This window comes from Oncorhynchus gorbuscha, linkage group LG02 (genome assembly GCF_021184085.1).
Source record: "Oncorhynchus gorbuscha isolate QuinsamMale2020 ecotype Even-year linkage group LG02, OgorEven_v1.0, whole genome shotgun sequence".
In the NCBI taxonomy this organism is placed as follows: Eukaryota; Metazoa; Chordata; class Actinopteri; order Salmoniformes; family Salmonidae; genus Oncorhynchus; species Oncorhynchus gorbuscha.
The window spans coordinates 21,391,063-21,405,526 of record NC_060174.1 but is presented as its reverse complement, the minus strand read 5'-3'; the positions used below and the strand labels follow the sequence as shown (position 1 = coordinate 21,405,526).

Sequence of the window (14,464 nt, the reverse complement as noted above, 5' to 3'; positions counted from 1 at the left end):
TATATATATATATATGCTTTCGGACGCTTTCAAAGCGACTTACAGTCATGTGTGCATACATTCTACGTATGGGTGGTCCCGGGAATTGATGTTAGCTTTCACTGTCAGCTAGAATAGCAAGGAAAGTTGAGCTACAAAGCTGGAAGTTACCTGTATCTTCTTGCATTGTAAAGTGTTCTAGCCTCAATGGACATTGTTTTGCGAACAGTTTCAACATTTCTACATGCCATGTTTTATTATTCAAGTGTGTCAACTAATGTGCAGCTTGAATGGGGAGCTAACATGATGCAGCCCAGACTCCTAGCGCAGGCTAAGTGGAGCTAACATGATGCATCCCAGACTCCTAGCGCAGGCTAAGTAGAGCTAACATGATGGTCCTGTGTAGCTCAGTGTAGCTCAGTTGGTAGAGCATGGCGCTTGTAACGCCAGGGTAGTGGGTTCGATCCCCGGGACCACCCATACGTAGAATGTATGCACACATGACTGTAAGTCGCTTTGGATAAAAGCGTCTGCTAAATGGCATATATATGATGCATCCCAGACTCCTAGCGCAGGCTAAGTAGAGCTAACATGATGCATCCCAGACTCCTAGCGCATGCTAAGTAGAGCTAACATGATGCATCCCAGACACCTAGCGCAGGCTAAGTGAAGCTAACATGATTTAGCCCAGACTCCTAGCACATCGGCTGTGATGATAGCCTTGATCCGTAAGACACATTTGACAGAAGTACCGAAAGTATTAACAATTCTAGTACCAAACAGTTTCTTCTTGTTCTATAATTGAAAAAGTACAGACGTTTCGGCATACCGTGCAACATTATTCATAAAAGAGAAGCACCATTTTATAATCTTAGAGAGGCAGTGGGGGTGTAGAGGGGGAGGTGTTGAAGCCTGGGGGGGGGGGGGGGGGTTCTGGGCTGGTTGAAACTGAGGTTTTTTTCTGGATAAAAATGGGCTTTAGGTGGTGAGTGTGGCAGGGGCGTGGCAGGATCGTCTGCACGGCTGGATTTGGTTCAGGCCCCGGGCAAGAGAATTTGAGGCCCCCATCTTGGCAGCTCATCATGGAGCAGAGAGAAAATGTTGTAGTTTTAAAGCAAATTTCCTAATACTACGGTCTTCTGCTCAAACATAACAAAATCAATGCTCTTGAATTCATTACTCAGAATTGTTAACATACAGTTGAAGTCGTAAGTTTACATACACTTTAGGTTGGAGTCGTTAAAACTTGTTTTTCGACCACTGCACACATTTCTGGTTAACAAACTATAGTTTTTGCAAGTCGGTTAGGACATCTACTGTGTGCATGACACAAGTAATTTTCCCAACAATTGTTTGAACAGACAGATTATTTAACTTATAATTCACTGTATCACAATTCCAGTGGACCAGAAGTTAACATACACTAAGTTGACTTTAAATAGCTTGGAAAATTCCAGAAAATGATGTCATGGCTTTAGAAGCTTCTGATAGGCTAATAGACATAATTTGAGTCAATTGGAGGAGTACCTGTGGATGTATTTCAAGGCCTACCTTCAAACTTAGTGCCTCTTTGCTTGACATCATGGGTGGGGAAAAATCAGCCAAGACCTCAGAAAAACAATTGTAAACCTCCACAAGGAGCAATTTCCAAATGCCTGAAGGTACCACGTTCATCTGTACAAACAATAGAACGCAAGTATAAACACCATGGGACCACTCAGCTGTCATACCGCTCAGGAAGGAGATGCGTTCTGTCTCCTAGAGATGAACGTACTTTGGTGCGAAAAGCACAAATAAATCGCAGAACAGCAAAGGGCCTTGTGAAGATGCTGCTGGAAATGGGTACAAAAGTGTCTATATCCACAGTAAAACAAGTCCTATATCGACATAACCTGAAAGCCCCCTCAGCAAGGAAGAAGCCACTGCTCCAAAACCACCATTAAAAAAGCCAGACTACGGTTTGCAATTGCACATGGTGACAAAGATCGTACTTTTTGGAGAAATGTCCTATGGTCTGATGAAACTAAAATAGAACTGTTTGGCTATAATGACCATTGTTCTGTTTGGAAGAAAAAGGGGGAGGCTTGCAAGCTAAAGAACACCATCCCATCCGTGAAGCACGGGGGTGGCAGCATTATGTTGTGGGGGTGCTTTGTTGCAGGAGGGACTGGTGCACTTCACAAAATAGATGGCTTCATGAGGATGGAAAATTATGTGGATATATTGAAGCAACATCTTGAGACATTAGTCAGGAAGTTAAAGCTTGGTCGCAAATGGGTCTTCCAAATGGACAATGACCCCAAGGATACTTCCAAAGTTGTGGCAAAATGGCTTAAGGACAACAAAGTCGAGGTATTTGAGTGGCCATCATAAAGCCCTGACCTCCAATCCTATCAAAGATTTGTGGGCAGAACTGAGAAAACGTGTGCGAGCAAGGAGGCTTACAAACCTGACCCAGTTAGACCAGCTCTGTCAGGAGGAATGGGCCATAATTCACCCAACTTTTTGTGGGAATCTTGTGGAAGGCTACCTGTAACATTTCACCCAAGTTAAACAATTTGAAGGCAAACATACCGAATACTAATTGAGGGTATGTCAACTTCTGATCCACTAGGAATGAGATGAAAGAAATAATTCTCTACTATTATTCTGACATTTCACATTCTTAAAATAAAGTGGTGATCTTAACTGACGTGAGACAGTTAATTTTTACTAGGATCAAATGTTAGGAATTGTGAAAACTGAGTTTAAATGTATTTGGCTAAGGTGTATGTAAATTTCTGACGACAAATGTATCGGCCCATTTATCTTTTCTACATATTTTGTCTGATTTTAGTCGTTTAAGTTTATACTAAGCGTTTTCAACCCAGAAAATGTTTTTGTCTTAGGCGGTTGAAAAAAAGAAGGGAAAAAAACTGTTATGCAGAAAAACAGCATTCCTTTCCTAATGGTTAGGTGTTCTAGCACTGGGGGTTAGACTTGGTTTCCCACACCGGAGTCTACAAGCCTGTTCCCTGGTTACCTAACCATTATACACTCTCCCCCAGTCTAAACCACACACAATGGAGCCATCCTCATTCACTGGCTTGATGCGGTAGTCTGGTCCTGTTGATGATCAGGTGTGTAATAGGAGTCTCTGCTGTCGAAGTCCACAGCTGAGCTGGCACAGGCCCACTGTACACATATACTTAGAACTGGGTCAGTTTGTATGAATCATCTCCGCCAGCCTGCAGGTCCGCTGAGTATATGGTCTAATGCTTCCAGCCGAGCCCATTTTGTTCTGCTCTGCCCCATGCTCACATATTCACACAACGAGAAGGGATTGATTGGCGTTTGTTTGGGTTTTAGAAGCCAGTCTTCAGAGATCCACAGCATCAGGCTGGGTGAGAGGCAAGCAGCACTTGACACTACAGCCTGAACACAATCACCCGGCCAGGCTTACTCTCGATCAGACCGAGAGGCAGGGAGACCCAGGGAGAGCCAGGATGCATCTCTAGAATGATGCTGCTTGTGCTCGAATTATAAAACAGACACATTGAAGAGGAATGAACCACCTGACACACAGTTGGCTACAATCATGTTTATGAGTAAGTTATGTCAGTTTTCTGTTGTATTGCAGGACAGAGGGCATGGGTGTTAGCTTACATTTTATTATGTAGGTTTATTGAATGCAGTGTGAGTGAACCATTTTAGAGACTAATCAGAGTGAATCGGGTGTAATCTCAAATGACACCCTAGTCCCAATTTCCCACTACATATATAGGCCACCTAGAAGAGACCAGATAAGTGGATCCATTTCCTCTGATATTACCTGGCTTTGATCTAGATCTGTTGAACTGGTGGATAGTGGGGCTCTGGTGTCAGCAAGCCACTGTTGGTCATTCTCATTCTCCCCCTCTCCTTACCAACACAACAAAAGACTCATTCTGAGTAATTTCTTCCCTGTAATATTCACCCTCATGTTGATAAATCACATGTCTCATACAGCTGGAGATTGTCATTAGGCTAATAATATTCATCATGAGCTCTCATATGGCGAATTGGCCTTTCTGGGTTTCATTTTAATGTGACTCCCTCAATCCCTTGTGATATTTTGCTGCAGCAATTCTGACATTGTGCATGGCAATATGTGATGATTCTGTCCAATTTGGAACAAAGTGTGAAAATGCATCATTATGGAGAGAATGTCCCTTGCATTGCCACTTCCTCTGTTGGTTTTTGGTGTTCAGGCTAATTCCAATGTTGCTTCTAATCATGTGCAGCATGATTAATATATGAATGGATTCAGAAACTCTAACAATACAGCAGGCTCTTAAAACACTTTGTTTCTATCTCCCTCCTGTTTGATAGCGCTGCAGATTTGGTCACTCAGTCATTTGAGCATTTTTCTTTGTAATTTCCTCCCTTGTCCCCGAACTGTCCACACATCCTCTCTGTGCGTCAGTGCCGCTCAATGGATAATGGCGTGTTGAAAAATACCTGATTTAATAATTCACTGTTTTGAATGACAACTGTGTTTGAGGGAAGTAACTTGTTACTTTTTAGGCATTTTTCAAAATCATTTGGCTAATTAATCCAGTATGGTATGCCAAACTGTCATAACCACCAACCCATTGGTTTAATGTAATGTAGCATGGCTCTATAATCTTAATGAAATCAGACATTTAATGGGTGAGGTCATAAGTGAGTGACTTTGTAGGTCTTGTTTATTAGGATCCCCATTAGCTACTGGGCATGCAGCAGCTACTCTTCCTGGGATCCACATAAAGGTGGGAGGAAGTGTTGTCAATCGTGAGGTCTGAGATGGTATGTCTGTTCAACGGGAACAGATGTAAAAGGTTTGGTCTGTCATTCATTCATATGAAACCTCTTGCAACCCTGTGTGTGTGTCACCCTTGCTGCCAGGATGCCCTGAACTTGAGAGTGTAGTTAATGGGCGGCCCCACTTCATCTTCATTAAGGGATTTACTCTCTGCCTTAAGCAGGATTAATGCCAGGCTTGAGGAGCAAGGGAAGACGAGTGTTTTTAAAGAGTGATGGATCAAGGGGTGAAGAGGGGTGAAGAGGTGGAGGCCTGCGAACAGGGTGGTAGAGATGACACCACTAAACTGGGGCATGTTCCCATACCACTCCGGGCAGTAGTTGCCCTTGGGTACAGGCCAGACCAACTAACAGTTTACCCTTTACAAATCGTAACCTTAACACATGAATGCAAAACTGAATGACCTTAGATTGGCATTTAATTAGGCAACTTTATCATTATAGATGGTAGGAAAAGACCCTGCCATAGCACTCCATAGTCAGCCTTGCCTGGCTCTCTCCCCTCCCTGCTGGCTGTGTGGACTCAGCTCTGCCCGGCCCCTGACCCAGGCTGAGCTAGCACTGCCACAGAGGAAGAGGCTGTTGTTCCCCTCCTGTGTGGAAGGATCGTGGTCCTCGTGAGTGCTTAGCTGTGATTTAGCAGATTAAGGGAGTCACACTTCCCTGGATGACTTCCATGTGTTTCAGCTGGCAGGCTGAGTGCCTAGTCAGAATGAGAGACAGGAAGACTGGTGGCGTTGCTAGCTGGCAGTCAGCAACATGGGGAAACGGCTGTGGAAAATACAATGTTACAACAAAATGTGATGTTTGTTCATAATCAATACCTAATATGTTGTAATGTAGGTCATAACTTGTACTTCAGCCCTCTTAAAGGTCTTGAATTATTTCATCAAGGTTAGATTTATAAAATGCAGGGACATTAAATAATCTGCACCTCACCCCCTTGGTTTATAATATGTCAGGCCACCCAGTCGGGAGGCTAAGAGAGGGGGTCGCTAGACCAACCACCACCAGCACCAGTCTCTGAAGTAGGGATGGACATCTCGGTCAATTTGTTGCCGACTAACCAACCCTCATCAACAGGTCAACAAACTGCACGCATACAAGGAACATACCTTTTTCATCAGGAGCTTAATGGAAACATGCAACATTAGCAAGCCTATCGTCTTCCAGTCAAAAGGCTATATTATTGAACATGCAACTCCTGTAATGAAGAAGCAAATAAAACACATTTTTCAAACATTTTCCAAAATGCAATTCGCGGGAAAACCGTTCTAAACAGCACACCTAATGTGAGCGATTCCATGAGATTGAGATACAATATAAATTTAGGAGAGGGAATCTAATAGCAACAACTAGAATTGGTTTCTAATATGACTATGATTGTGCCTTTTGGCTTCTGGACAACGAAAGAAAGTTCATATGAAAACCAATAAAATAATACAATAATTACCTATTTTCTATTGGTGGATTTTTGCTTCTTTGAAGCAAGGTAAGACGTACCTCATTATTTGAAGTAAAGTCAAACGTTCAGGTTTCAAACAATTTATACCGCCTCAAGCTCACATTGCAAAGAGGTGGATGACACGCTGATAGCCTGCCTACGGTTGACTATCGGTTATGCACTCGAATGGGAGGTGCGCTTTAATTACGAGTTGAGATTGACAAATAAAAACGGCTCTTTTTAATCGTTATTTGTTGCGCGATGACTGGGTTTACAGAAAGCGTTTCACTCCAGTACCAGTTTTTTGAGGCGCTGCGCTCTCGCTGTGTGACAGGTGATTGGCTATTCCGCTCCACAAACTAGACTTTGTATGCTGTGCCCGTGGGATAAATAAGATGCATGACTACCAAAATACACACGCGCCAATTTAATTCCACTAAATTATGCAAATTAACCCATAGACCGATTTTTAAGCATGACTGGTCAAATGTATTTTTTCGAACCAGCTAACCGATTTTAAAGGTTAACATCCCTACTCTGAAGCAATGACAATATTACACTGTATACTCACTCCTGTGACTGTGAAATGAACCCCCTCCCTATCTACTACTCTAAAATAGGCTTTAAGTTTAAACTGTTTAATACAAAAGATCTGGGTTTTTGCATTACTGTCTTACAAATGGGACATCCTCCTCACCCTAGAACCCATCCCCATGTACTTGTGAAAAGCATTATATATTTCAATATAGGCCAGAAGCTTTTAAATAATCCATGGAGGTATAGTAAATGCTTTCCTTGTGTGTGTTTTCTGAGTGAATGAAACACTAGTTACATTGTTAGCCTCCCGCCCTCTCTCCCTCCCTCCCTCAGTGGCAGGAAGTTTTTCCTGTTTTCCTGTATTGATAATAGGCCTTACAGGAAGAGAACATCTGGGAACCCAATAATTATCAGTATTTATTGTCCTCAGACACTGGGCTGCTAAAGAGAGACTTTCTTGGTTGCCAGGAGACATGAACTGCTGCCGGTGATATGGGGGATGGTTGGATCGACTGGAGGGAAAGCGGGAAAAGGCCTAGGGATGCTGGGAATAAATCTCAACGCTCCTGAGATGGTGAGAGAGAATGAAGGAAAGAGAGAGAGAGAGAGAGAGCAAAGTGGGGATTAATGAAGAGAGATGGACTGTTGTGTTTGTCACACTGATTAAGTCATCACCTGCCTGTGATTGTGGGATTCACAGCCGCATATCTCCTTCACACCACTCTCTCACAAACACATGCACACTCCTCTCATGTATCTGTTCTTTACCAGGTTTGACTATACGCCTACACCTAATATGGTTTCCAAAGTGTTAGTAGGGCCAGCTGTTTTTCTGGACCATAGATGGAGCTATAGCCTATAACTATGACCGTGAGTACAGTTTTACCTGGTCAGGTCCCGTGGTTAGAAAAACGACTTAAGTGTCAGCATCCACACACCCTGGGGAGGAGCCTGCCAGCCTAGGTCAGGCTGTAGTACAAAGGACTGCTTATTGAAACCCTCATATGAACTCCATTAGACATTTGGCTATGCCCCCTGGTGCAGGTGGACAGGTCTGTTCTTTGTGTGCTGGTGAGGAGGGAGGGAGGGAAGAGTTTGATTAGTGAGAGAGGTGGGGGAAAGAGCATGTTAAAGAAACAACAAGCCCTCACACTAGCTTTCTATTGCTCCAGATGATGGTATAGAAGCAATGTAGCCTGGCGTGCAGCCTTTTATGTGCCTATTTGATATGCATATCTGACTGTTTCTCCTTCAGGAGGGAGTGCGATTGAGGTTATTCAGCCAATCGGTCATGGTGGTGTGTGGAGCCTCTTTTGATCATCTGATCAAACTTGGTGGAGCTGTAGGTGGTGGGACTGGGAAGTGCTCTAAGCTTCCTCTCCAGGAGGCTCACTAACTAGCTGTCCAGGAACATACAGCACCTACCCTCCTCTCTCAACCCCCTCTGTCTACAGCTAGTATTTACTATTTTTATTAGGATCCCCATTAGCTGTTGCCATGGCAGCAGCAACTCTTCCGCTTCTCTTCCTAGCTCAATGAGAGCCGTGAATTTAATAGCATTGCATGTGGAATCTGCTGTGATGTCAGAAGGCATAAAGCAAATGGGTCCTGTCAATCAGGAACAATGAGCTACTTCCAATTACAATTGAGCTGTGAATGCAGCAAATTAATGTAGCAGTGTGTGAAAAAGACTGACATCCCACTACATTTACAGACAAACTCATGATTTAAATTGGGCTGTCCTATGATTTGCAACGTTAAGATGTTTCAATGCATAATAAGCAGTAGGCTGTTATTTGATTGATCTGACATTTATTTAGTTTGGAACTTCAAGTAAGTGATTGTTTGTCTATCTGGATGTAATTTGAGTGATCTTCCCCAGATGACGTTGTTGCCATCCCACACAGTTTCACCATGCTGGTTTCACTACAAACCCTGTTATGCATTTTAGTCCGACGTAATCAAACCTGTCATAGTGACGTTCATGCATTATCTTTGTTTAAAAACTGCAGCCTTTGTACAGACTTGTCTTAGCTCATCATTCCTGATTGGCAGGACCCATTTGCTTTAGTCTACTTGGTGTTACAGCACCCAAAACCATTATGCAATTAGGTTATTTGACTTTAGGTAAAACGGTATGTATATTCTACTGCTTCAAAACAGTACAGATTTTACACAGTTATATTAGACTACATTACTGGATGAATAACATGACGTGCTACCACGTGAATAGTTAGGGTTTAATTCAAGCTATTGAAATTCTATGTCACTTTCTCTCGCTCTCCAGGGGATGGAGTGGGCCTTGGTATAAGCTCTGTAGGACACAGCCAGCATACGTACGTGAAGGTCAAAGGTCATGTGTCAGCCTGCAACCTGATGCCCAGCCTCCCATCACCCTCACCGGCCATGGACGGGGAGAACTACCTGCACCCAGAGGGGCCACAGCTGGACAGCAGCATTTTCGAAGTTGCCTCTTCCAATATGGAGGTATGTCGGTTGCACACTACACACATTTACACATCCATCCATTTTGGTCAACTAAAATTTCCAGGAAAATGTGGCTGCATAATATGCTAATATTAAAAGGCTACATATGCAAATAATAATGTTTATTGTCATCAAACATTTTGTTAGCATGGCTAACGGCATGCAGAACTCTTATCTCTGGATCTCCACTGGCCCCTCTACCTCCGGGCCTATGGGCTGGCCTACAGGGGGGGCTGACTGTCAGAGACCAAGGGGCCAGGTTACATTTCCGCCCTAGCCACTAATGTTAAAGGTTAGGGAAGGGAATGTTATGTCGGTTATATTTACATGCAGGATGTGCCCTCAGTCTATTGAATCTCCCTCCCTATCTCAGCAAGAAGTACTCGGCAAAGAGTCAACAAAGACCCGCAACTAGTTAAACAGATCAGGTGCTTCTCTCCCCTAGCCTGATAATAACTCATGGTGGTTAAGGACACTTCATCTCAGGGGTCACGTTAATGCAGAATTCTGCATTTTTCACACAGAACATTTTTAATAAAACACATAAATATCTTGCTGTGTTTTGTAAACACAGATCTGAAATGCTTCTTATTGTCATTTCTGCTCGCGTTCTGACAAATTTTGTGCTTTAGTTGCACTTCTTCATTCGGATGAGAAATCTTTGTTCGTCAGACCAATAAAATTCCCGCATTCGCGAACGGCATTCTATGTGTACTTTTTCTTCTGTACTTTTCTAAGTACTTTTCTTCAGTAATTTTCTGTGTACGTTTTTCCTGTAAAATGTAAGACATTAGAAAATGTAGCTGGTAAAAAATACTAATATGATAAACATCGGCATGCATCATTTTCGCAAGAAAGACCTTGCCTTTCCATTATAAGCTAATTTATGTTTGGCTGCTAGCCAAATAGCGTTGCACTTATGTTGTCATCTGATGAAAATTAAGCTATTTTTTGTCTAATGTGTTGCAATAATGTATTTTGTGTGAAGGAAAACTGTAATTACATGGGCCTGATCAGTTTATTGAAGCAAAAAAACACAGACTTTTAATATAAATCACAGGTGAAATATTTTTTATGGTCTACATTTCTGAAGGCTAATGCGACCCCTGCAATTTGAGAAGGACCTGGAACACTAACAATGGCAGTCATGCGTTAGACTTTTTGACATCTGTGGTGGGGCGGTGACGTCTTTGTGCTGACACAGTTATCTCGACCGATACTGGGCCTGATGAGGGTCAAGATTTCCCAGGCTGATACTCGTTCATGTATTAACTAGTGCCGGGCATCATCTATGTTTTGCTTTTAGGAGATGCTGGTACTATATAGTGCAGGAATGGGCAACTGGTGGCGTGGCCCACTGATCTCAACTTAATGTTGAGATTTGGGATAGCAGAATACACAAGGTGCAATTTCAAATTTAGTTTGTATCAGCAGTTGTTCTATTATGTCAGCCCCTTGCAGTCACTCAATTAGCCCATGCCAGCTAACATATTTAAGTTTGGTAAGTTATTCTAGCAGTAATCATTGTCAAATTACCAACCGAGGGGCCCCCCATTGATTTTGTTAGTCACTCTCACTCATATCATTTTCCAATCTGCAAACATTTTTTTCCACCTTATGGAAAATTAATAGAATTGTAGGAAATTATGTGTAAAACTCTCCCAAAAAATATCCGCCCCATGGCAAAATTAGAATGGCATGAAATGAGTTTGGGTATGTGGCCCCTCATGAAGAATGACCCCCCCCCCTTCATGAATGCAGAGATCTTTTGTTATATACGATTCCTGCCCAAGTAATTTGACAATATAAATACAAAGCATTTTTGACAATATGATATCCAGTCGCATATAGTGTTTGAGTCTTGTTAGGCATGGTATACTAATGAACCTTTTATCTACTCCGCTTCAGAGTTATCTGTCATATAGTGTTTGAGTCTTGTTAGGCATGGTATACTAATGAACCTTTTATCTACTCCGCTTCAGAGTTATCTGTCATATAGTGTTTGAGTCTTGTTAGGCATGGTATACTAATGAACCTTTTATCTACTCCGCTTCAGAGTTATCTGTCATATAGTGTTTGAGTCTTGTTAGGCATGGTATACTAATGAACCTTTTATCTACTCCGTTTCAGAGTTATCTGTCATATAGTGTTTGAGTCTTGTTAGGCATGGTATACTAATGAACCTTTTATCTACTCCGCTTCAGAGTTATCTGTCATATAGTGTTTGAGTCTTGTTAGGCATGGTATACTAATGAACCTTTTATCTACTCCGTTTCAGAGTTATCTGTCATATAGTGTTTGAGTCTTGTTAGGCATGGTATACTAATGAACCTTTTATCTACTCCGTTTCAGAGTTATCTGTATCCCTCTGGTTCCTGGGCATCATTTTCACAGCAGTCTGGAGGCTACAACGCACACTGCCCTATGCAATCTGGAAACCAGTAAGTAACCAATCACTTCTCATACCTCACCCTCCCTTCTGCTGTTTTACTTGTGATGTGTATTTAGTATTTTTTTTAATGAATTTTACTCAAATCCCCATTAGCTACAGCCAAAGCTGCAGCTACTCTTCCTGAGGTCCAAACTAAATATAAAACATGACATAATACATAACATTAATAGATAATTACAGCCGAAGGACAGAATGACATAAAATTACACTGCTACATTGTGGATGCTACTATGATAATCATCATGAAGGATGATGAGTGAGAAAGTTGGGGGTATGATATTTGTGAGTAACTGATTGATGATTTATTCAGGATTATTCATAATCATGGTAGCATCCACATTAATGTATGTGTTTAGAAACATTATATTTTAATTTACAATAAAGGGGACTCAAATGACACACTACATTATTTACCATTAATTTCTATTGGGCACAAAATACTCTGAAACACAACTAAAACAAACATCAAATGCATTCAACAAGTGTGTAGAGTCACAAGCTTGATGTAGTCATTGTGTGCTAGGACAAAATACTAAAACCTGACTACTTTTAATACACAAGTTAATTTGTGCCAATACTTTTGGTGTCATAAAATGGGGGGATTATGTACCCAAAAAATCTGTAATTACTAAACGTTTCACCCGATATGGATAAAAATACCCTCAAATTAAAACTTGACAGTCTGCACTTTAACATCATAGTCATTGTATCATTCCTGGAGTACATTTCTGGAGTACAGAGCCAAAACAACAACTACAACTTTTCCCCCTATTAATAGATGAATGTATAGAGCGAGGTCATGCCAACCTATAAGCCCTGCATGACCCCAATGCATTTAAAAACTACACCATGTCCAGGCCAGTAGAAACCCTGTTTGTGCCAGTAGATTTTTGGCCAAATGGGCCAGTGAGAAAGTAAAGTTTACATTGGACTCTGGTTTATTAAATGCAAATAACCATTCAAAAGTACCCTGACAATAAAGCACCAGTCAAAGTACTAGTGTGTAATGAGTCTTATGTAGATTGTCCTGTAAGTGCCAGTCTTAAAATGTGGGGGTGGGCTTCAGTTCCTTATTAAGTCTCCTTAATTTCCCGTGGAACGTTGCATGCCTGGCTGGCTGGCTGGCGTCACACTCGCTGTAGAGGGTGGAGGTTATCTCTGCATCTGGCAGCTGGGGCTGTACCCTGGCTTCCCAGTCAACTGAGATGTGTTTCTCACTCTGCCCCCTAACCCTCACCTCTCAGACGGACAACACAGCACATGCGCACACACACATAAGAGCTCCTAACTCTTACCTCCATCACGCACACACTGGCAATTGTATGCCCAGAAAGGCCTATCTATGTACCAGTTGTGTACACATGATTTCATCTGGTTTAACAGGGTCAGGTTAGTTAGTTCAATGCTTTCTATAGCATTTTCTCCATTCAGTTTTCCGATGTAGCACATGGCAAAGAGACTATATGTAACCCAAACCTCAAATCCCTACCAACTGTTGATTTAACCCTGTAGAGTCGATATCCGAGCCCCCGAAGGAAAAAAAATAAAAATAACCCACAATAAAATCCGTCAGTTTAAGCTAGAGATCAGTTTTTGTATTGGATTCGTCTCAATCCCCTGCATCCGCACTTCCGCATCTGCGGTGAAAGGTGACAGCTAAAGCGGTCTTATCATAAAATTGTCTGTAACGACCCCCACTCGTCAGATCGGCTGTACCGACTTCAGACAACTTCTGTCTATTTCAATTTTTTATTTAACCTTTCAAGTCTATTAAGAACAAATTCTTATTTACAATGACTGCCTACCCCAGCCAAACCCTAACCCGGACGACACTGGGCCAATTGTGCACCACCCTATGGGACTCCCAATCACAGCTGGCTGTGAAACAGCCTGGAATTGAACCAGGGTCTGTAGTGACGCCTCTAGCACTGAGATGGAGTGCCTTAGACTACTGCACACTCTAGAACACTTTAGCCCAAACCGTCCAAACAGTTTGGGCTACACACTAATATGACTTCTCTGTGGAAAGATGACCCTCACAAACACGTACATGTCGTTGTTTTGCGCTAGGACACCCACAGGCCTCACAACACTCGTATCTAGGTACCAGTTGAAGAAATAAATGAACAAATATATGGAAACTGTTTTAGTGCCAAAAATAAGGGGTTAAATACATGTATAAAAACAATCCTGATCTTTCTTATCTCTCAGACATGGGGCACATACTTCAGAACAAACTTCCTTGAGATTGTTTTTGGGGTGGCTGATCTGTTGTTCCATATAGTGAATCGGTAATAAAATAGACTGTAATGGGTTAACTGTTGATGTAGTTTTCTCTACCTCTTTGCAAAACCTGTGGTTTTCACATTTCCTCTGACTTTAGTTCATTGGTAGTGGCTTATTTAATCTGTCATCTCTGTTGCAGATCACCCCCCCCCCCCTTTCCCTGAGTGGTTTAATGAAGTAGCCTACTTAGATAAAATATTAGGCTAATGAAAGTTGATTTGATTCTACAACTATACTTATCAGCTGTATTAGTCCTGCTTGCCTCCTAATTACATTGTCATTCTTGCTGTAATTGTAGCCAGACGTCCAATGAATAGTATGAGAACAAGGCAAATAACATATATATATATTTTTTTTACCTTTATTTAACCAGGCAAGTCAGTTAAGAACATATTCTCATTTTCAATGACGGCCTGGGAACAGTGGGTTAACTGCCTGTTCAGGGGCAGAACGACAGA

The 14,464-nt window shown here is 42.0% G+C and overlaps 1 protein-coding gene across 3 annotated transcripts in view; it reads left to right on the top strand.

The window, feature by feature from the left end:
* si:ch73-63e15.2 (protein strawberry notch homolog 2) overlaps positions 1 to 14,464 on the top strand; it is a 100,349-nt gene that overhangs the window by 22,046 nt on the left and 63,839 nt on the right. For all 3 annotated transcript variants that reach the window (XM_046304552.1, XM_046304543.1, XM_046304534.1), the window contains exons 2-3: positions 9,069 to 9,268; positions 11,621 to 11,709. In XM_046304552.1, the coding sequence (XP_046160508.1) occupies positions 9,158 to 9,268; positions 11,621 to 11,709 (200 nt within the window). In that variant the 5' untranslated portion in view covers positions 9,069 to 9,157. The remainder of the gene's footprint in view (positions 1 to 9,068; positions 9,269 to 11,620; positions 11,710 to 14,464) is intronic.